Genomic DNA, 22,451 nt, shown 5'->3' on the forward strand with positions numbered 1-22,451 from the left:
GAGGCTTTTTAGCTCCTCTTTACTTTCTGCCATAAGGGTGTTGTCATCTGCATGTCTGAGGTTATTGATATTTCTCCTGGCAATCTTGATTCCAGCTTGTGTTTCGTCCAGTCCAGCGTTTCTCATGATGTACTCTGCATAGAAGTTAAATAAGCAGGGTGATAATATACAGCTTTGATGTACTCCTTTTCCTATTTGGAACCACTCTGTTGTTCCATGTCCAGTTCTAACTGTTGCTTCCTGACCTGTATGCAGGTCAGGTGGTCTGGTATTCCCATCTCTTTCAGAATTTTCCACAGTTTATTGTGAAATCTCTAATTCTCATGCAACAAATGTTTACTGTGTGTCAACTGTGCCATGTTCTGGGAATGAAGGGGAAAGAGGCAGCCAGTGGAACACTCATGTACTGCTGCTGCTGCTAAGTCGCTTTAGTCGTGTCCGACTCTATGCGACTCCATAGTCGGCAGCCCACTAGGCTCCTCCATCCCTGGGATTGTCCAGGCGAGAACACTGGAGTGGGTTGCCACTTCCTTCTCCATGCTAATGTACTCCCTGACTAAATTCTAGTTCAGAGAGGTTAGGTAATGTGGCCACGATCACAGAGGTAGTAATAATTGTTATCGTTTAGTCGCTCAGTCGTGTTGGACTCTTTTGAACCTCATGGACTGTAGCCTGCTAGGCTCCTATATCCATGGGATTTTCCAGGCAAGAATACTGGAGTGGTTGCCATTTCCTTCTCCAGGGGATCTTCCCCACCCAGGGATGGAACCCATGTCTCCTGCACTGCAGACATTCTTTACTGTGGAGCCACTGGTGAAACCATGGTACTAATAAGAGCCATTGTTTATTGATTACACGTTTCCCCAGTGGTTAAGAATCTGCCTGCAATGCTGGAGACTTTCAGGAGATGTCGATTTGATCCTTGGGAGTAGAAGATCCCTTGGAGAAGAAAATGGTGATCGACTCCATATTGTTACCTGAGAAATCCCATAGACAGAGGAGCCTGGTGAGCTACTGTCCATGGGGTCGCAAACAAGAGGGACATAACTGAGAGACTAAACAACAACAACAACAAAATTGATTACATGGGCACTGTGCCTGAGAACATAATATATTATGTATGTTGTCTTCTCTAAAACAGTCTGGTGTGGCAGGTGGTATCCTCATTGTATAGGGAATGCTGAGGCTTAGATGACTAGTAAGTGACAGCAAGGATTTGAACTTAACTAAATTTGTCTAACTCCAAATTCTGTGGTTTTAAGCATGATGTTATATTGTATAATATCTCTTCCTCTTCAGGGAGTAGTAGTAATAGCTACTCTTTGTCACGTATTTATATCAGTACTATGTGGCAGGTGTTTATAGAGTTATATTCTCTTTGATTCTTACAATCACCTTGGAAGGTAGTTGAAACTGAGCTGCAAGGAGTCAGATAACCTGCCCAGCTGGTGAGTAAGAAGACAGAATCAGATCTGTGTGGCTCTTTCCATGGTACTGCCGTTCTTCCTCCCTTTCTAATAGTTGATTCTGGTAATTTCTGTTTGACAAACTCACCCTGACTTATTTGTAATTCCTTTTGAGATGAAGCCCAACATACCCTTGGAATTCTGGATCTGGCCTTGCTTTTGAACTGTGTCAGTCAGTTATTAACAACTGTAAACAGGCCTTTCGTTTCTTGTGGTGACATTCCAGTGCTTGCTCTACAGGCTGCGGCTGTTAAGGCTTCCCCTCTCTCCCTGAGACCTCATCACCCACATGGGCTCTGTGCAGGCCTTATCTCCCATAACATGAGAAGAGGGGTGTCCAGCAGAAGCCTCTCATATGCACCGGTTGAATTTCACTACAGCTGGTCTCTGCATCTCCTCTCGTGACCCCTCCTCACCTGTATTTCTGTCTGCATCCCTTTTTCTCCTCTGTCTCCCCTCCACACACACACTGGGACCTTCTTTGAGCACTACCACAGCTCAAAAATTTTTTTTACTTGACACATAATAATTCTCTTTAGCTGCCATCATTTTCTTGTCTCTTTAGACTAATAAACTTCTAAGTGTTTAGATCTGCTATCTCTTTTCTCCTTCCTCTAAAGCAGGTTACAAAACAGTATGTTATATCAAATTCCATTTTTGTAAAACAAATTACTTATCTATTAATATTTGCAAAGAAGTATCTAGAAGCATACTCCTAAATGATGTCAGGCTATCTCTGGGTGGTCGATTTTAGGTGAAGATTTTTATCTTTATTTCTACTCTTCTGTAGTTAATACATATTACCTACGTAAGCAGATAAAGGAGAAAAATAACTTTTCCTATTTATTAAAATAGTACATGTTCATTATACAAACATTATAAATTACAGAACAGAATAAAAAGCCAAATTACTTGCAATTCTACAGCTCAGAGTTAATCACTTAATATTTTGGAGTCTTACTATTTAGCTCATGTATATATAGATATACATTTGTAATACTGGGATTATATCATAATTTTGTAAACTTGATTTTTCCGTGTTATGTTTTTGTGCAACACGTAGTTTAGATGTCTGCATAATATGACACAGATATTAATACCATGACTTACTTAACTATTCTATTATTGTACATTTGTGTTGTTTTGAATTTTTTAATTTTACAATTTAGTTAGAAGAGTTCTATCTAAACTTCTGATTATTTACAGTAGATGCCCAGGATTGGGAGTTAAAGGGTATGAATTCAGGCTTCTGCAGCATATTGTCAAATTAATTTCCAGGGAGGTTGGGCCACTTTGTTTCTACCAGCAATATCTGTTAACTACAGTGTGTTGCTTCTGTGAGAGAGCAGTAGAGACACTTTAATTGCATCTGTCTGTTTCTCCTGCTAAGGCAGGGATCCTGCGTTCATCAATATCCAATAATGCTTAGTGTATAGAAGGAATGCAAACATTTATTGAATTAATATTGTCTTTTAAAAAATTCCTGCCAGTTAATCTCAACTTTTTTCGGTGCTTGCTTTTTACAAAAATTTTCAGTTTAGTTTACATATCACAGAATTCACTCATCTTAAGTGGAACTCACTGCAGTGTTCTTGCCTGGAGAATCCCACAGACAGAGAAGCCTGGCAGGCTACAGTCCATGGGGTCGCAAAAAGTTGGACATGACTGAAGTGACTGAGGACACACAGTAAATTTTTACAATTGTGCAATCATTACCACAATTTAAATTTAGAACACTTTCATCTCTCCATCTGCCCCTCCTCTCCCTGTGCTTGTTTGTATTCATTTTCTACTTTTTCCTGGAACCTAGACAGCCACTGATCTGTTTCATGGCTCTATAATTTTGCCTTTTCTAGAAATTTCATATAATGGAATTATGTAGTCTTTGGTGTCTGGCTTCTTTCATGTAAAATGATATTTTTTTGGATTCATCTGTGTTGCTGCATGTATTAATAGTTCTTTTGTTTATTGAGGTATAACTGACAGAATAAATTGCTTATATTTAAAGTGTACGATTAGTAAGTTCTGACTTTTGTTTACATCTATAAAACATCATATCGAGATCATGAAAATATCCCTCCCTCCCATGAAAGTTTCCTCCTGCCCCTTTGTAATTACTTTTGCCTTACCAAGGTAACCACTGATTGCTGTCATTATAGATTAGAATGCATTTTCTAGAATTTTCCATAAATGGAATCATACAAGATTGGAATATATTTTTGTCTAGCTTCTTCCACTTCACTTACAATTCATCCATGTTGTGTTAGTCAATAGTTCATTCTATTGCTGAAGAGCATTCCATTATATGGATATACTGTATTTTGGTTATTAATCTGCCAGTTTAGTGGATATCTGGATTATTTTCACTTTGGGGCTACTATGAATAGTGCGGCTATAAACATTCATGTACAAGTCTTTGGGTGAACATTTTTCTTGGGTAGATTCCTAGGAGTGGAATTGCTGATTCATATGACAAATGTTTGTTCAACTTTTTAAGAAACTGCCAAACATTTCCAAAGAGGCTACATAATTTTACATACACATCAATCCAATATATGAGGGTTCCAGCTTCTTCACAGCATTGCCAACTGGTGGTTTTAGTTGTTCTAGTGGCTGTGTATGTATCTCATTGTGGTTTTAATTTACATTTTCCTAATGACTAGTGATATAGAGCATCTTTTCATGTATCTATTTGCTGTTGGAACCTCTAATGTAGTTATTGTTTAACCAAATTTTTGTCCATTTAAAAAATTAGGTTGCCTTTTTTATTAGTGAGTTGTAAGTTCTTTATATATTCTGGATGGAGTCCTTAACAGGATGTTTTGGAAATATTTCCCCCCAATGTGTCTTTTTCATTTTCTTAGTGGTGTCTTTAAAGAGCAATACTTTTTAATTTTGAAAGAAGTCCAATGTATCAATATTTTATTGCTCTTGCATAACTCAGGGTCACAAAGATTTTCTCCTGTGTTTTATTCTAAAAACTTTAGGATTTCAACTCTTATATTTATTGAGATTATTATTATTATTTTGGCTGCACTGTGCAGCTCGAAGGATCTCAGTAGACAACCAGGGAATTTGAGATACTTATAAAAATAAGTATACAAAAGTATATGGTGTGAGATATGGATTGAGGTTTTCTTTCTTTTTTTTTTTTGCAGAAGGACGTCCAATTATTTCAGGTTCATTTCTGAAAAGACTACCCTTTCTCCTTTGGTTGAAAATTACTTGGTCGTATGTATGAGCATCTATTTCTAGAGTGTTTCATTGGTTGTGCATACTTACCAATTCTGGGACTTCCCTCATGGCTTAGATGGTAAAGAAACTGCCTGCAATGCAGGAGGAGATCCAGGTTTGATCCCTGGGTTGGGAAGATCCCCTGGAGAAGGCAATGGCTATAGACTCCAGTATTCTTGCCTGGAGAATTCCACAGAGGAGCCTGGTGGGCTACAGTCCGTGGAGGTCACAAAGAATTGAACGTGACTGAGTGACTAACACACACATACTTATCAATTCTACAGTGCCTTGATGGTTGTTTGCTTTCTAATAAGTTTTGAAATCAGGTAGCCTAAGTTCTTCAACTTCGTTCTTTTAAAAAAGTGTTTGCTAGTGCACTGGGACGACCCAGAGGGGAGGGAGGAGGGAGGAGGGTTCAGGATGGGAAACAGATGTATACCTGTGGCGGATTCATTTTGATATTTGGCAAAACTAATACAATTATGTAAAGTTTAAAAATAAAATTAAAAAAAAAAAAGAAAAAAAAATAAAGCTAAAAAAAAAAAGTGTTTGGCTATTCTAGGTATTTTGCATTTCCATATAAATTTTAGGATCAGTTTGCCAGTTTTAACGAAAGCCTGTAGGGATTTTGATAGGGAGTGGGTTAAATCTTTACATCAATTTGGGGAGAACTGACATTTTAAAAATACTGAGCTTTCTATTATTATTTGAATCTTCCTTAATTTTTCTCAACACTATTTTGCAGTTTTCAGTGTGCAAGTATGTTCTTTTGTTATATTTGTGTGTTCTTTTGTTACATTTATTATACATATATAAAAGTGTGTTCTTTTGTTATATTTATTCCTAAGTATTTTTCTTTTTGATGCTGTTGTGAATAATTATTTTTATTTGTATTTCTCTATTTGATTGTTCATTACTAGTACATGGAAATACAACTGACTTTTATATTCTGATTTTGTATTCTGAAGAAAAATGAAAGTGTTAGTTGCTCAGCCATGTCCGACTCTTTGTGACCTCATGGACTGTAGCCCACCAGGCTCCTCTGTCCTTGGAATTCTCCAGGCAAGAATACTGGGATTGGTTGCCATTCCCTTCTCCAGGGGATCTTCCCGACCCAGGGATCGAACCCATGTCTCCCACATTTCAGGCAAATTCTTTACCATCTGAGCCACCAGGGAAGCTGAGACCTTGCTAATGAATTTATTAGTTCTGGTAGCTTTTATGCAGATTTCTTCATATTTTCTACTTAAAGTATATATAACCTAGGGATAGATTACTTCTTTCTTTGCAGTCTGAATACTTTTAATGTTTTTTTTTTTTTCCTTGTCTTAATGCACAGGATAGGACCCTCATTACAATGTTGATTAGAAATGGGGAGGAACAGAAGCCTATTTTCCTTGCTCTGGATCTTAATGGGAAGGCATTCAGTTTTTCGCCATAAGTATAATGTAAATAATGTAATTATAGATGTCTTCTATCAGGTTAAGAAAGTTCCTTTCTATCCTTACTTGGGTAAGAGATATTTTGAATGGATGTTGGATTTTGTCAAATGGCTTTTTTTGTGTCTATGGAAATGATCATGTGCTTTTTGTCCTGTGTTGTATTAATATGGTTTATTATATTAGTAGATTTTCAGATGTTAAGATGGCCTTCCATTCCTGGGGTAAACCTACTTATAGTGTATAATCTTTTTTATATGTTGCTGGATTTGATACTTTTAATATTTTGTAAAAAGTTTTATATTGATTTCATAAGGGATATTGGTATCTTTGTCTGGCTTTGGTATCAGGGTAATACCAGCTTTCTAAAATTAGTTTTGAAGTGTCCCCTCCTATTATTTTCTGAAAATATTAATGAAAGATTGGTATTATTTTTTTCCTTTAAATGTATGAACCATTTGGACCTAGACTTTTCTTTTGGGGAGAACTTAATAACTTATTTAGTGTCTTGATATGGCCTATCCTGATTTTCCATTTCTTCTTGAGCTGTTTTCTTTTTTTAATAGATATAATTAAATTTATTTGAGTTGATTTTGGTAATTTGAGTTTTTAGATGATTTTGTCCCATGTCATCTAAGATGTGAAACTTACTGAGATTAAGCTGTTCATAATACTCCTTTATAAGTATATCTATAGTGATGTATCCTCCTTTATCCTGATTTTAATTTATTCCTTTCTCTCTTTATCTAAAGCTTTCTATTTTAAAATATTTTTAAAGAACCAACTTTTGATTTCATAAATTCTTTCATAGTATTTTCCTATTTTCTATTTCATGGATTTCTACTCTGATCTTTATTATATCCTTCTTCCTACTTATTTTGGGTCTGATTGGTTCTTACTTGTTAGCTTAAGATGGAAGCTTATCTTACTGATGTTAGAACTTTCTGGGTCATAAATATTCCTTTAAGCACTGCTTTAATTGCACCCCACACATGGATTTTCATATCATCTTTTATTTTCATTTGTTTCAGGACAACATCAAATTTCCCTGCAGTATCTCCTTTGACCCATGTGTCTTTAGAAATGTGTTATTTAATCTCTAAACATTTTGGGGTTCCTAGATTTCCTTCTGTTATTAATCTGTAATTTTATCCTATTATGATCAGACAACATACTTTATTTGAATTTATTGAATCTTTTTTTTTCACCTAACATATGGTCTTTCCTGAAGAAGTTCCATGTGCATTTGAGAAAAATGTGTATTTTGCTACTGTTTTGTAGAGTACATATGCTGGTTAGATCAAATACACTGTGTTGTTCAAGTCTTCTGTGTCTTTAGTAATTGTCTCTACTAGCATCAACTACTGTAAGAGAAGTGTTGAAATCTTAAACTATTAATTGTTGAATTGTTTGACAATTTTTGTTTTATGTATTTTGAGGCTGTTGTTAGGTAAAAATAGCATTTAAAATAGTTATATCTGGCTACTACATTTTACCTTCTGGTGAAGTGGGAATTTTCATTGTTATTTCTTGGTGAAATTTCTATCTTTTGATGTTTTAGAATTGGTTAATAGTCATGTTCTTAACTATTGATTTTGAAGATTCCAATAATGAAAGAACATTATTGATGATTCAACCCTATGCCTTTTGATTGTGATATAGAATTTGTCACTTTTAAAATATACTCAAATCTATAATTCCCTTATAAATTTCTCCCATCATTTTTTTGCATTTAAAGTATTTATTTACATGCAGGTATTAGCTTAATATGTACTTTTTTCAGTCTGCAGAGAGTCAACATTTTACTGACTAGACTTCTTGACACAGTGTCATAAGTCTTCAGTTTTGGCATGGATCCTATACGGAGTTTAATTACTATAGCTTTGGATTATGCATCCCCTGTGCCCTACCATACCTTTGATTCTTTTCAGAACTCACTTTAGTTCTTTTGTATTTATTGTTCAATATGAGTTTCAGAATTAGTTGATCAAGTTCTATAACATATTTGGGGGGATTATATACAATTTTAACATGGAGAATGATCTTTGTAATTTTTAGTGAAATTTTATATTTTTGTCATATATATTTTCAAGTAACGTTTTTTGTTGCTATCACAAATAGGATTTTCTCCCTATTATATTTTTAGCTAGTTATTTCTGGGGTATGGGATTAATACCCTTTACCCATTAAGGAGGTGTTCTTTTTAAGTTTGCTTAGTTTCATTTTCTCCAAATTAGAAAATATATTTTATCACATGCCTTCAAAGAATCAGTCTATATTTTCTTTTCTTTTCTTTCTCCTTTAATCTGTTAATGACAGATTTTGTAAAGTTGAACCACTTGCACTTTTGGGATAAAATCAACTTACTTATGATGTATTCTTTTGATGTATTCTTTTATACATGTTGGTAGATTTGACAAGTTAATCTGTATTTCAGTTTTAATATCTGTAAAACAGGGATAAAGCATCTACAAGATATGAGTTTTGTGATTAAAATGAATTAAAATATTTAGAATAGTGCTTGGCACAGTATGCTTTCTGGTTGTGTATGTATAAATTAATAGATTTATTTTTTGTTTGAAATACAGTTGTTTAACTTCTTTTCATGTACTTTATTTGGGTCTATTTTGTCATCCTTTTTCATGCATATTGAGATGACAGCCTAATTTATTTCTTTCTACAGATTACAACTTTTCCCGTGTTTATATCCTACATATCTTAATAAATATAATGCTTTTATTGCCTGGTTCTAAAAAAAACCCTGTAATTGGTTTTTTGATCTTCTCTGTAGCTTAACAGTTATTTTAAGATATATGTAATTTTTCAAAATGTTTTTTTTAACTTTCCAGATATGTGTGTTTTTGTTGTTGTTGCTAATTTCATAAGTAACAAATATGGCCTATATGTTAGTAGTTTTTAAAAATGTGATATTCTTCATGCCTTAATAAGTAGGCACTGTATTGTGATGGCTCCATATTTGTCGGGTATCAAATCTATTTTTGAGTACCCCTATGAATGTTTACTAATTCTATATTATGAATTTTTTGTCCTATTTGATTTGTTGGGTTTTATATGACTATGGGATTGTCAAGTTTTCTTTTGTATTTCTATCAGATTTGCTTTTTGTATTGCTTAAAGTTGGTGACTTGTTTTCACGGCCAACTGCTGAAATACTGATGTTTCTTTTAAAGCTTTCAATTCTACTTGTCTCATAAACATTACTGTACCTGATTTCCTCTTATTTACTGTTTATTTGACTGTTGCCTCTGCGTTAGGTATGAATCTAAAGAAGAGTGTACAGTTGGATTTTTAATCCCTTCTGAGTTTTGTGATTCATACTATATCTGGACTTATTTTGTCTATTTATTTTGTACTGTCTTTGTCTTTTTGTCTCCTTTATACTGTAGTGAACATCTGCTATTCCTTTACCAGCATGCGTTTCCCCTTTTTTGACCGTCATGTTCAAATTTCCCAAATTTTCCTTGAGAAAACATGTGGTTTGGATGAACTTGAACTTCTGTCCAAGCTAATTTCTAGGTCTGACTCCTTCTAGAGCTGGTTCAGGGACTAGACCCAAAATAAGCCAATTACAGCCAAACAAGTCCTGGGCTTTTGTAGAATCTGGTGGGAAAGGGACTTGCTCTTTTATTTGAATGTAAAGCTATCATTTTGCCACCACATACTAAAAATTTGCTGAAGAGTGAAAGAATGAAAGAAAAGCATTACCTAAGAGATTAAAGAGAGACAATCTAAGTCTCTGAAGTCAGTACTAGCTCCGGACTTTTCAGTTCTTTAAGCCCACAATTTCTTTTTTGCTAAGGCTTTGCTTTCCCTTTATGCCAATGTGAGTTAAAGTCACTTCTTACCAAAAGAATACTGGTTAAACACACTTGTCTTTTAGTAGACTGAGTTTTCTATATACAGATTTTCCAGTTAAACAGTCTACTGTCTTTTTCTGAAAATGATTAGAAAGTTTTCCATTTAATATTTACTTTTAGTGATTTTCCTTAAAAAATTTAAGACATTTTAACTCTATAGTTATCATTATAAAAATATAAACTTATCAGTGTCTGTATTCTCCACTTTAATAAAGATTCACCCTGACCTTTTACTATCTGTTAATGGTATCTATAAAAATTCTAAGGATGCTATGCTATGCTAAGTCACTTTAGTCGTGTCCGACTCTGTGCGACCCCATAGACGGCAGCTCACCAGGCTCCCCCGTCCCTGGGGTTCTCCAGGCAAGAACACTGGAGTGGGTTGTCATTTCCTTCTCCAATGCATGAAAGTGAAAAGTGAAAGTGAAGTCGCTCAGTCGTGTCCGACTCTTAGCGACCCAATGGATTGCAGCCTAACAGGTTCCTCCGTCCATGGGATTTTCCAAGCAAGAGTACTGGAGTGGGGTGCCATTGCCTTCTCCGAATTCTAAGGATAAATTTTGCTAATTTTGTTCTTGCTTATATCCCACTATTCCTCTAGGATACATTTACCTTGTTGCTGAAGAAAACCCTTTAATATTTCTTTCAAAGTTTGTCTGTGGGTGGTAAACATTTTTGCATCTCTTGATGTCTAAAAATGTCTTCATCTATCCTTTGCATTTAAATAGGAACAGAATTCAAGGTTCAAAGTTGTTTTTAAATAAATGCTGTTTCTTTTTGTGTTTATATTATGGGCATTTTTTTTTTCTCTCTAGTAGCTTTCCAGTTCTATCTTTTTATGTACTGAGATTTCACTCTAGTACAGGAATTGGGAAACTGCAATCTGTGGTCCAAATCTGTCTCACCACCTGTTTTGGTATAATAGCCCATGAATTGTTTTACCTTTTTAAATTTCAAAAAAAAAAAAAATCAAAGAATACTTCATGACGTTAAAATGATCTGAACTTAGTATCTTAGTGTCTGTTAAAAATTTTATTGGAACACAGCCACATTCATTTGCTTACATATTAGGGCTACTTTCCCAACCCAGTGGCAGAGCCAAGTAATTGTGACAGAGATTGCAAAGCCTAAAATATTTATTACCTGGCCAGAAAAAATTAGCTGACTTCTGTTTCTGTTTATATTTTTATTTGTTTTAATAGCTAAAATTCTGGGAATTATCTGGCTATTATTTCTACTGGTTTCTACAGGAATTTCTTACTCCTGTATTACAATCAATATTATAGATAAAAATTTTTTCAGATGTGTCCATTCTGTTATCACATCACCCAATGATTGTGTTTTCTTTCATTTAAAATTTTATCTGTCTAAAAATAGACAGACTTCTCTGGTGGTCTAGTAGTTGAGACTCTGAGCTTCCACTGCAGGGGGCATGAGTTTGATCCCTGGCTGGGGAACTAAGATCCTGCATGCCACACAGTAGAGCCAATAAAAGCAAATAGTAAATATACCCATCTTGATGTCTAGTTCTGATTGCTGTAATGAGTCCAGGGTTAAAAGTTCTTTCATTTGCTGAGTATTTTGTTGGTTGATATTTGTCTCCTTTACCGTGTACTGTTGGCCCTGCACTGGCTGCTCAGGAGACAGCAGTGTGGACCTGCTGGCACTTTAAGTGAGAACAGGGGGATGGATGGTCCATGCATGTCTGAGGTTATTGATACTTCTGGCAATCTTGATTCCAGCTTGTGCTTCAGCCTGGGATTTTGCATGATTTACTCTGCATATAAGTTAAATAAACAGGGTGACAATATACAGCCTTGACGTGCTTTTCAGATGTGTCCAGGAGAAATATCAATAACCTCAGATATGCAGATGACACCACTCTTATGGCAGAAAGCCAAGAGGAACTAAAGAGTCTCTTGATGAAAGTAAAAGAGGAGAGTGAAAAAATTGGCTTAAAACTCAACATTCAAAAAATGAAGATCATGGCATCCGGTCCCATCACTTCATGGCAAATAGATGGATGGGGAAACAATGGAGACAGTGACAGACTTTATTTTCTTGGGCTCCAAAATTACTGCAGATGGTGACTGCAGCCATGAAATTAAAAGACGCTTGCTTCTTGGAAGAAAAGCTATAACCAACCTAGACAGCATATTGAAAAGCAGAGACATTACTTTGCCAACAAAGGTGTGTACAGTCAAAGCTATGATTTTTCCAGTGGTCATGTATGGATGTGAGAGTTGGACCATAAAGAAAGCTGAGCACCAAAGAATTGATGCTTTTGAACTGTGGTGTTGGAGAAGACTCTTGAGAGTCTCTTGGACTGCAAGGAGATCCAACCAGTCCATTCTGAAGGAGATCAGCCTTGGGATTTCTTTGGAAGGAATGATGCTAAAGCTGAAACTCCAATACTTTGGCCACCTGATGAGAAGACTCACTGGAAAAGACCCTGATGCTGGGAAAGATTGAAGGCAGGAGGAGAAGGGGACAATAGAGGATGAGATGGTTGGATGGCATCACCAACTCAATGGACATGAGTTTGAGCAAGCTCTGGGAGTTGGTGATGGACAGGGAAGCCTTGCATGCTGCAGTCCCTGGGGTTGAAAAGGGTTGGACACGACTGAGTGGCTGAACTGAATGGGGCCATGCTGCTCCAAGATTCCATTTTTACTGCTTTTGTCTTTCCTTTAAGAGTAGGATGGGATGTATAGGGTTCAACCTACCTGGATTGAACCTCCCTTTTGCTCTTGTTTTCAGTCATATTAAGGTATGGATCATCTTTAAGTACTGCTCCCTTATCTGTGGCAATTATCTTTCTCATCTTCTGGCAGAGAACCTAAGCTCTGGCTCCCTCTTCAATATGATTCCATCTGCTGTCCTGTTAGTCCACTGAAAGCTTCACTTCTTACTTCAGGTGATACTCTGTATTTCTTATTTTTATATGGCATGAGAGACTGAAAACTACAGGATGCTTTGTTTACCACCTTGAAATGAGAAGCTACTCTATATTATTGTAATACTTTTGGGAAGTCTACTGAAGTTTTGTTTGTGGCCTAATATATATTTTGTAAATAGTCTCTGGACAATACACCACAAAAATATTTTCAGGGAATAATTTCCTATGGATGCAACTAACAGGTTTCAAGTTCTCCTTTTCTTTCCTTTTGGAGTTTCTGCTCCAAAAATTTGATGTTATCAGGACAGCTTTTTGGGCGTGGTTGTTTTTTTTTTTTTAAGTCTATTTGGCTGCTATGGGTCTTAGTTGCAGCACGTGGGATCTGTAGTTGCAGGATCTTTTTTATTTTCAGTTGTGGCACAGTGGGTCTTAGTTGCAGCATGCAGGATCTAGTTCCCAGACCAGGAATTGAACCCAGGCCCCTGGCACTGGGATTGTGGAGTGTTAACCACTGGACCACCAGGGAGGTCATTGTTTAGTCTTTTTAAATTCAGCTTTTGTTACCATTCTATAATGGAATTGTTTTATTTTTATAAGTGAGTTTGTTTCACTTACATTCACTGATCAAAAAGTATTTATTTTAGTTCTGTCATCTTTATGCTGCATGGTGTGTGTTTTTCTTTTTTGTGCACACATGTTTTCTGATTGAATTAGAATATTTAGAGATTGGCTTTGGTTTTTCAAGTGTTTACTTTAATTAATAGTCTTAAACCTCAACTTGACTTACTAGCTGTAGAGGGGAGCCATTGAGGACCTGCTAACGAAACTTACACACGTTTCTTCCTCCACTCTACATCCCACTTTGAGTTATATTATTTTTTCCAGAATGCTATGTTCTGACCCTATCCTTTATGTTTAAATGGACTGAACACTCATTGTTATTTCTTTTCCACCATGGTCGTTCCATTTCTGGGATCCTTATTTTGGCTCATCTCTGTTTTATGATTATGCCCTTTTTAAACAAGAGCTCATGGGTGCTTTATTCCTTTCAGTTTTTAGAAAATTCCCATTTGTGTTCTCATGCTTGAATGTCATCTTGGGTTAGTATAAAACTTTAGGGTATAGAATTTCTTTCTCTGAGGGAGAGATAAATATTGCTTCATGATCTTTTCCGGTATTCATTTTTCCTGTGGCAGTCTGTGAGGCAAGGTTGATATTTTTTCCCCTCTTACCTGGTGACATACATTTTTAAAAAGCTGAAAAAGTCCCCCAAATAATCTTTGAATTCTGTTAACTTCACCACACATTTGTGGGGCCAATCATTAACATACGGTGTGACTTCTGACCTTTCAGACTCAGGTCTTCTTTTATTTCAAAAAAAACTTTTTATTATCTTTGAATTTTTTTTCTACTTCATTTGTTCTATTGTCTAGTATGTATAAGTTAGATCCCTTTTGTTTTCCTTACATATACCTAATTTTCTTTCTGATAACTTTATTTTGTTCTTTTCTGTTTCACTAGATCTTTTAAGGCCTTTTTTCATATTCCTATTTTTTTCTTGATGGTCAATAATTATACACCCACAAAATGAATTTTTAATGGTTAAATGGGATTGAACTGTGTATATGTATGATAATTTTATTAATCTTATTACCTAGATTGTCTTTAGGTTTCACTATTATAAACATCTGCACATGTTCTTGAGAGAAGTGATAATTGCTTCATAAGATCAGTACTTACCCCAGTTCCTAACTAATGAAGCTCACTGACAAAGAATTAAGTCATGCCTGTGAATAGAGCTGCTCCTTTGGGTTTTGATGATGTTGTCATCTCCTGGTCCTTTTAGGCCTACGGGTGATATGGCTCCCCACCATTGCTAATTCTGGGTATCTGTGTCATTTCATATTGGCTTCTCCAAAATCCTCCTATGTATTTGTAAGTTTGCTATCTGTTTGCTATGTGTGTGTGTGTTTGTGTGTGCTCAGTTGTGTCACACTCTTTGCGGCCCCATGGATTGTAGCCTGCCAGGCTCCACTGTTCATGTAAGTTTCCAGGCAAGAACACTGGAGCGGGTTGCCATTTCCTACTCCAGGAGATCTTCCCAACCCAGGAATCTAACCCGCATCTCTTGTGTCTCCTGTACTGGCAGGAAGATTCTTTACCACTGTGCCACCTGGGAAGCCCTATCTGTTAGCTACACCCTAGAAATTTATCCCACAGATGTATAAAATGACATATATAAAAGATTATTCACTGTAACCTTATATCTCTTAATATTTCACTATTTTCACTATAATGTCTGTGAATAGAGGAATATAAGATAATGGTGTAACTATACAGTGGAATATTATGCAGTTATAAAAAACTTAGCACATTCACTGAATATATTTATGGAATAATCTCCAATTTATTGATTTGTTTTTCTTCCAATCTTCAGTTCTTCTTTTACTAATTTTTTCATACACTCAGGGATCCCCAGATATTTATGCTGCCTCATTTATACCTCAATGATCATAAAATACAAGTATTTAGTTCACCATGCTGTTCTCCCAAGCTTTGTTGTTACTGTTTTTAGATTTATTGAAGTTTGATACAAAAAACTGGACACACTTAGTGAATATATCTTGATGATTTTGGAATATGCATATATCTGTCATATCATCACTACAGCCAAGGCACTAAATATATCCATTACTTCCAGACATTTCCTTGTGTTCTTTTTTTTTTTTCTTTTGTAGGAACACTTAACATAAGATCTATCTTCTTAATATATTTTAAACCACACAATACCATATTTTAACTATAGATACTGTGTTGTACAGCAGGTTTCCAGAACTTATCTTATGTAACAGAAACTGTATAAAAAGTGTGGAAAAAGTGGAGAACCAAATAGTATGCTACCATATGTGTAAGAGAAAAAAAGAAAAAAATGTATATGTGTATTTGCTTTTATACACATATGTATAACGAGAGAGTGTGAGAATGGGAGGGAACAGGATGGAGCATCCTTGGAAAGGCACATGAAGTGATAACAGTGGTTGTTTCTGGGGAGAACTGAGTAGCAGGAAACTTACTATTCTTTAATTTGAATATTAAGTGAGTATACTGCCTATTCAAAAAAGTATTACATTAATAAATGAGGATTGATTGAGAGCCTTACAGAAACAGTGACTATAAAGGAACTGCTAAAGAAATCACTAGAAGGTGAAAACAGCCAACAAAGTACAGTTACTAAATGTTCTAAGTAGTAAAAGTCTTGGATAATTTAATTTCTTACCATGGTCCCTTAGTAGAAGTTAACTTCTTCTTCAGAGTTGAATGCACAAAACCATGTCTGATAAAGGTTTGTTTTGATGATCATAATGGTCTTTATTATTTAAAAGAGCTTCAGTTCTCCTGTGTTTATAGGGCTTACTAACATCCCTAACAGCAGTATGACTGCACAGTGATCTCCATTTTCAGTAAAAGGTACAACTTCTTTAAAGGAAATGGCACATGAGAAGACTTTTCATAAAATCAGTGAAGGGAAGAGAATACTGCCGGAGGAATATTCACTCAACTAAAATTGGGTTAAAATCACTCATTTTTATGATATGACAAAAATCTTGATTTTTTTAAAGGTGATCCTAATGTGGTTACCCCTGTTAAAAAAGACACAGGGAAACTTACTCACCCTTCCTGGAACTGTGCTTGGGCAGACTCCTCTGCTACAAGGGTCTCATACTCTTCAGCAGCAAACCTGTCCCAGTCGGAGGGCTCAGGACTGTCATTCTCAACATCCTGATTGGGAAGGGGATGGCCACAGGAAACAGAATCAAAAACAAAAATTGGAGATAGGTCATCACAAATTTTTACATCCTGAAAAAACCTATGTGAAAAATGTTTTATTTGACCCCATGGACTATACAGTTCATGGAATTCTCCAGGCAAGAATACTGGAATGGGTAGCCTTTCTCTTCTCCATGGGATCTTCCCAACCCAGAGATTGAACCCAGGTCTCCCACATTGCAGGTGGATTCTTTACCAGCTGAGCCACCAGGGAAGTCCAAGAATACTGGAGTGGGTAGCCTATCTCTTCTCCAGTGGATCTTCCCAACCCAGGAATTGAACTGGGGTTTCCTGCATTACAGGCTAATTCTTTACCAACTGAGCTATCAGGGAAGCTCTAAACATTAAAGAGGTACTAAAGTCACACTCCTAAACTGAATCTACACCTTGAATCACAAAATTATTAAGTACTCTTCATTAGCTGGACTGTTTGGGTCTAGATTCTTCAGCCTTATAATCAGAGACTTTTCTCTAGCCCCTTCTCCTCTCGCACTTGGCAAAGCAGCGATCTGGAGTGACCTGTGGTTTGCATATGCCCACCTGAAATGTGGCTTCCCTGGTGGCTCACATGGTAATGAATCTGCCTGCAATGCAGGCGACCTGGGTTCGACCTCTGGGTTGGGAAAATCCTCTGGAGAAAGAAATGGCAACCTATTCCAGTATTCTTTTTTTTTTTTTTTCAATTTATTTTTTAATTGAAGGATAATTGCTTTACAGAATTTTGTTGTTTTCTGTCAAACCTCAACTTGAATCAGCCATATACCGGTCCACTATTCTTGCCTGGAGAATTCCATGGACAGAGGCTACAGTCCATGGGGTCACAAAGAGTCAGACACAACTGAGCGGCTTAAACTTAACCTGAAATATACCATCCCTTCCTCCAGTGAATTTTTATTGCTTCCTTCACAGCCAGCTTGGATACCCTGCCATCTGAGTTACCTTCTTAGAAGCAGCCCTTGTCCCCTAGTCATTTCCTTCACTGTACTATGTGGGCTGGGCTGCCACCTTTTGTTCTCCTGTCTTTGTCATCTCTATACACCCGTTCTTTTTATACACTGAGTCATCTCTATATAACCCCCAGTGTCTCTTCAACACAGTACCTGGAATTTACTGAGCACTTACTAATAGCATCCTTTGAAGATCACAATGTTGATAATTACTACCTCTCAGAAAAAAGAGGAAAATTTAAAGTAAAATTTGTAATACAAATAAAAAAACGAAGGGGGAAGAAAGTATATATTTTCTTTTCCTTCTACAATACAGACTGCATCTTAGATTCTATGTTCTAGGTAAAATGATGTTTTTCCATAATGAAATTGGGTTAACAATGCCCTAGGATGTAAAGTTAGTAATGCTAAAAGAACGTAAGTACCTTAATACTGAGTACATAATGTGTTAATTACTGTAATCCATTTGAAGAACTTCACCCCATCTTTTAAACATGTCTGAAATTGCTATGCATCTTAGATTTATAATTGCTTTTTCTTGCTTAAAGGTATATAAAATAATGGGACATTTTAAACTCAATGAAATATAATACTGACTTTAGGCTAGTGATAATGTACCTTGATATGCTCCAAGTTCTGGTGCAGAGTATTTGTTTTTAGAAGCTGGTCCTTGTATTCTTAACTATTAATATTTAGGTCAAACAGTTATGCAACATATGGAAGATAAAAGACTGAGGAAGTTTCCTGTAGTGTATGTACTCAATCAGTTCTTTTCCATCAATATAGTTTTTACTCTTTAAACAGCGGAATAGAAGGAGAAGTGGTGATATTCTGCTTTTTGTTTGTTTTTTTTTTCCTGGATGTGGGTTTTCTGAGAGTCCACAGGTTTTTGTGTATGGGGAAGGCATTTCACGGCTCTTCAGCTGTAGAATGACTTCAAACTGATGTCATATACAGTCATCGTTACTGCTTGAAAAAGTGTTACATTTATCTGAAGGTTGTCTATCTTTGAGGGCATCTAGTTTTCATTACCATGCCATCCTGAAATTGAATGGTACAGTTAAATCAAGCCCAGTGTATACTCTGTAATAGAGATGTATCTATTGATGTAGTGTTGAAAGTGAGAAAGACAATTATTTCAAAATTTTCTGTAACCAGTTTCTATGTATATGGAAGTACACAAAGCACATAGTTCATTCAATGAAAGGCAGATGCAGGTTATTACCTACACTTGAAGATTAGCTGTGGGAAGAGATGGGCTCTGAGTCCTTTATTCTTTCTTTTCAGTATGTTATGAAATATTTTAAATGTTAGCTTTTTAAAATACCAAAATTCCTGCAGACAGAGGCCACTTTTATCTGAAGCATAGAACCCCTGATATTGCATCCCTCAAACGGAAGTTAAAACTATACTGGTACCTTCTGGACCGCAAAGGGATCTCTCTGTTCATGGTCTAAGTATTTCTCCAGATTAAAGAAAGTGTCATAAAAGATGTGAGCCATTCTGCATCTCTTCAGGTCTCGTAGAGTTATTTTGCCTGTGTAAGAACAAATCTGGTAAATTTCAAAGGCTTTTTTTGACGTGAAAAAAAAACTTTTACTGAAGTTTAAAAGGATATATGGATATGCTTACTTGATTATAAAAATTTGATGTTTTTTGAGGTAAAGTTCACATAAAATTCACCACTTTAACCATTCTAATGGTTTTTCACACATTCACACTGTTGCACAAGCATCACCACTATAACATTCCATAGCATTTCCTTCACCCCCAAAGGAAACTCTGTACCCGTCAAACAGGCTCACTCCCCTCCCCTCTGCAATCCTCCCCAACTGGCTACCACTAATCTGCTTTCTAAATTTGCCATTAATTGTTAGTTCTATGCCAACAATAAAGGAGAAACTTAAATATTTCTGTATTTAGAAAGCCTGTATGGAAGACTGGGAAGTTAAATAATTTAGAACAATCCAGGATTACAACCCCCACTCTGTTATGTAGATGGACAATGCAACTTGGCTCTTTATTCAGTCTTACCATCACTGGCTGGCTTTACCAGGTCAAGCATCTGGCACAACAAATCATGGAATGGCAAGGGCTCAATGCCCATGGCTTCCATCCGTTCACACTGCTCCTCGTAGAAGTATTCCAGCTCGTACATGGACAGCACTCCATCCCCATCCACATCCATACAGCGGAACCAGTACTCAATGCTAGGAGGTAAGGATACTCATTAGCAATGGCCTGTTAAAGCTCTTTTATTCACTCAGATTTATTACTGTTTGCTTCTTTTAAAAGTTATATATGGGTATACTCTGGACTTAGACATAGTTTTACAAAATTTATTAGAAACAATGGCAGTCATCTTTTTAAATTTTGTCTTCCCCAGATCCAGGCATTTTCAACACTTGCTTATTTTGTTTTTTATCTTTACATTTCAGTTAAGATGTCTATATTGTTCCTTTCTTGCATTTCTGATTTAAGGACTGTGGTTTAATTTTGTACTATGAAAGATGAGGTTTCAGTTCTTTTGCTACTCATTCCACCTTACCCACATGCCCTTTCTAACCTCAGCATAGACAAATTACTCAACATTCAGAGTTTATAACTTTACATTTTCCTTTTATCTCTTTTATTTGTTTAGTTTTGGGATATAGTACATGCTACTAATTCAACTAATTCAAAGGCTTCTGCCAGTTTTCTATGTCCATAATCAGCCCCATTGGGTATTCTAGCAATTTCATTTCCTTGAAATCATTTTCAGTTCCCTCTGACCTACTCCAATCTGGGCTGGTTGATCTCTAGGCCTGATTTACAGTTTCACCCTAGGGATTCCCTTCACCTTTCTCCTGTTTCTTATATCTCACATTTTCCTCATTCTTGGTTTGCTTCCTTGTTTGGTATAACACATTCTTCAGTATCTTCCTAAACAAGGGAGCATAGCAGGTACATTTTTTGGATGTTAGATCATTGAAAATACCCTTTATCTACCCCCTAATGTGGTTGGTATTTATACAGTTATGGCTTGATGGTTCTTTCCTTCAGAATTTTAAAGGCACTGACTCATTGTCCTCAATTTATCCACTGTTGCTGAGAAGTCTAAAGCCACTGATCTTTGACTGCAACCTGTTTGTTGCCTACAGAGGTTTCTGAGTTCCTGGTGTTTTAACATAAAACTGATGAAGTGCCTTGGTCTGGATCGAATTCACTTTTGCTGGGCTAAGAGCCTCCTCAGTTTGGAAACTAGTATTCTTAAATTCTTGGACATTTTCTTAAAATTGTTTTGTTTCTTCTCTGCTTCTCTTTCCCCTTATCCACTCTCTTTCTGGAATTCTTGTTATTCAAATCAGCATGGTCCAATATGGTGACCACTAGCCGTATGTGGATAACCCAATTTGAGATGTCTTTTTTTTTTTTTATAAATTTGTTTTCTGTTAATTTTTATTTATTTATTTGGCTGTGCTGGATATTAGTTGCAGCATGTGGGATCTAGTTCTCTGACCAGGGACTGAACCCGGTCCCCCTGCATTGGGAATACAGAATCTTAGCCACTGGACCACCAGGAAAATCCCTGGGAGGTCTTTAAGTGCAAATACAGATTTTGAAGACTTTGTAAGAAAAAAACAGTAAAACATCTTATCAATAGTTTTATACTGATTACATATTGGAAAAATATTTTAGATATATGGTATTAAATAAGAGATGTAAGTAAAATTAATCCTGTGTTTCTTTTTACTTTCTTACTGTGGTTGCTACTGCTGCTGCTGCTAAGTTGCTTCAGTCATGTCCGATTCTGTGTGACCCCATAGACGGCAGCCCACCAGGCTCCCCCATCCCTGGGATTCTCCAGGCAAGAATACTGGAGTGGGTTGCCATTTCCTTCTCCATCTTACTGTGGTTAATTTTACTTAAAAAAAAAAAAAAACATATTTAAAGTAAAAATTGTATGTATTTAAGGTATATAACAAAATAATGTGATATAGACAGTGAAACAATGACTACAGTAAAGCTACTTAACATAGCATCTCCCCACAATATTACTATTTTGCAGGATAGTAGGGATGTAGAGTACCTGAAATCTACCCTCTTAAGTGAATTTTCAGCATTTAAAACAATATTAAATGTATAGTGATTATATTGTACATTCGATCTCTAGATTTATTCATCCTGTATAACTGCAACTTTGTACATTGGGTCAGCATTTCCTTTTTGCCTCACACCCCCTGCCCCTGGTAACCACCATTCTACTTTCTGCTTCTATTAAGTCTGACTTTTTTTTTTTGATTCCCATAGAAGAGATCATGTACTTCCTGTGCCTGGCTTATTCCACTTAGCATAATATCCTCCAGGTTAATCCATGTTGCAAATGACAGGATTTCCTCCTTTTTTGAAGGCTGAATAAGATTCCATTGTGTGTGTATACATACACCATATTTTATTTATCTATCCATTCTGTGAGAGAGATTTAGCTTGATTTCATATAATGCTTAACCAACAAGGGAGTTCAGATATCTTCAAGAGACTGGTTTCAGAGTTCTGGTTCAAGATGGTCAAATAGGAATTTGCCTTCTCCCATGGACACACCTATATAGCTACATATGGACCAATTTCTTCTGAAAAAACCCTAAAAACTAGCTGAGTGACTTCTTTGAGTGACTATATTATTGGAAAAAATGAGAAAAAACTCATATTTAGTGGATAGGAGATGCTAAGATACAATCTTGCTGTAAACCCCAGCACACTGACCCACAATTTGGAGAAAC

The 22,451-nt window shown here is 36.1% G+C and overlaps 1 protein-coding gene across 6 annotated transcripts in view; it reads right to left on the reverse strand.

Annotated features, from left to right (window-relative positions):
• PPP2R3A (protein phosphatase 2, regulatory subunit B'', alpha) overlaps nucleotides 1-22,451 on the reverse strand; it is a 227,970-nt gene that overhangs the window by 9,883 nt on the left and 195,636 nt on the right. For all 6 annotated transcript variants that reach the window (XM_010858259.1, XM_010858260.1, XM_010858257.1 and 3 more), the window contains 3 exons: nucleotides 19,726-19,901; nucleotides 19,110-19,228; nucleotides 16,590-16,696 (listed from right to left, as the gene is read on the reverse strand). In XM_010858259.1, coding sequence (XP_010856561.1) covers nucleotides 16,590-16,696; nucleotides 19,110-19,228; nucleotides 19,726-19,901 — 402 coding nt within the window. The remainder of the gene's footprint in view (nucleotides 1-16,589; nucleotides 16,697-19,109; nucleotides 19,229-19,725; nucleotides 19,902-22,451) is intronic.

The sequence above is a fragment of the Bison bison genome, unplaced genomic scaffold, assembly GCF_000754665.1.
Source record: "Bison bison bison isolate TAMUID 2011002044 unplaced genomic scaffold, Bison_UMD1.0 scf7180017864384, whole genome shotgun sequence".
Classification (NCBI taxonomy): Eukaryota; Metazoa; Chordata; class Mammalia; order Artiodactyla; family Bovidae; genus Bison; species Bison bison.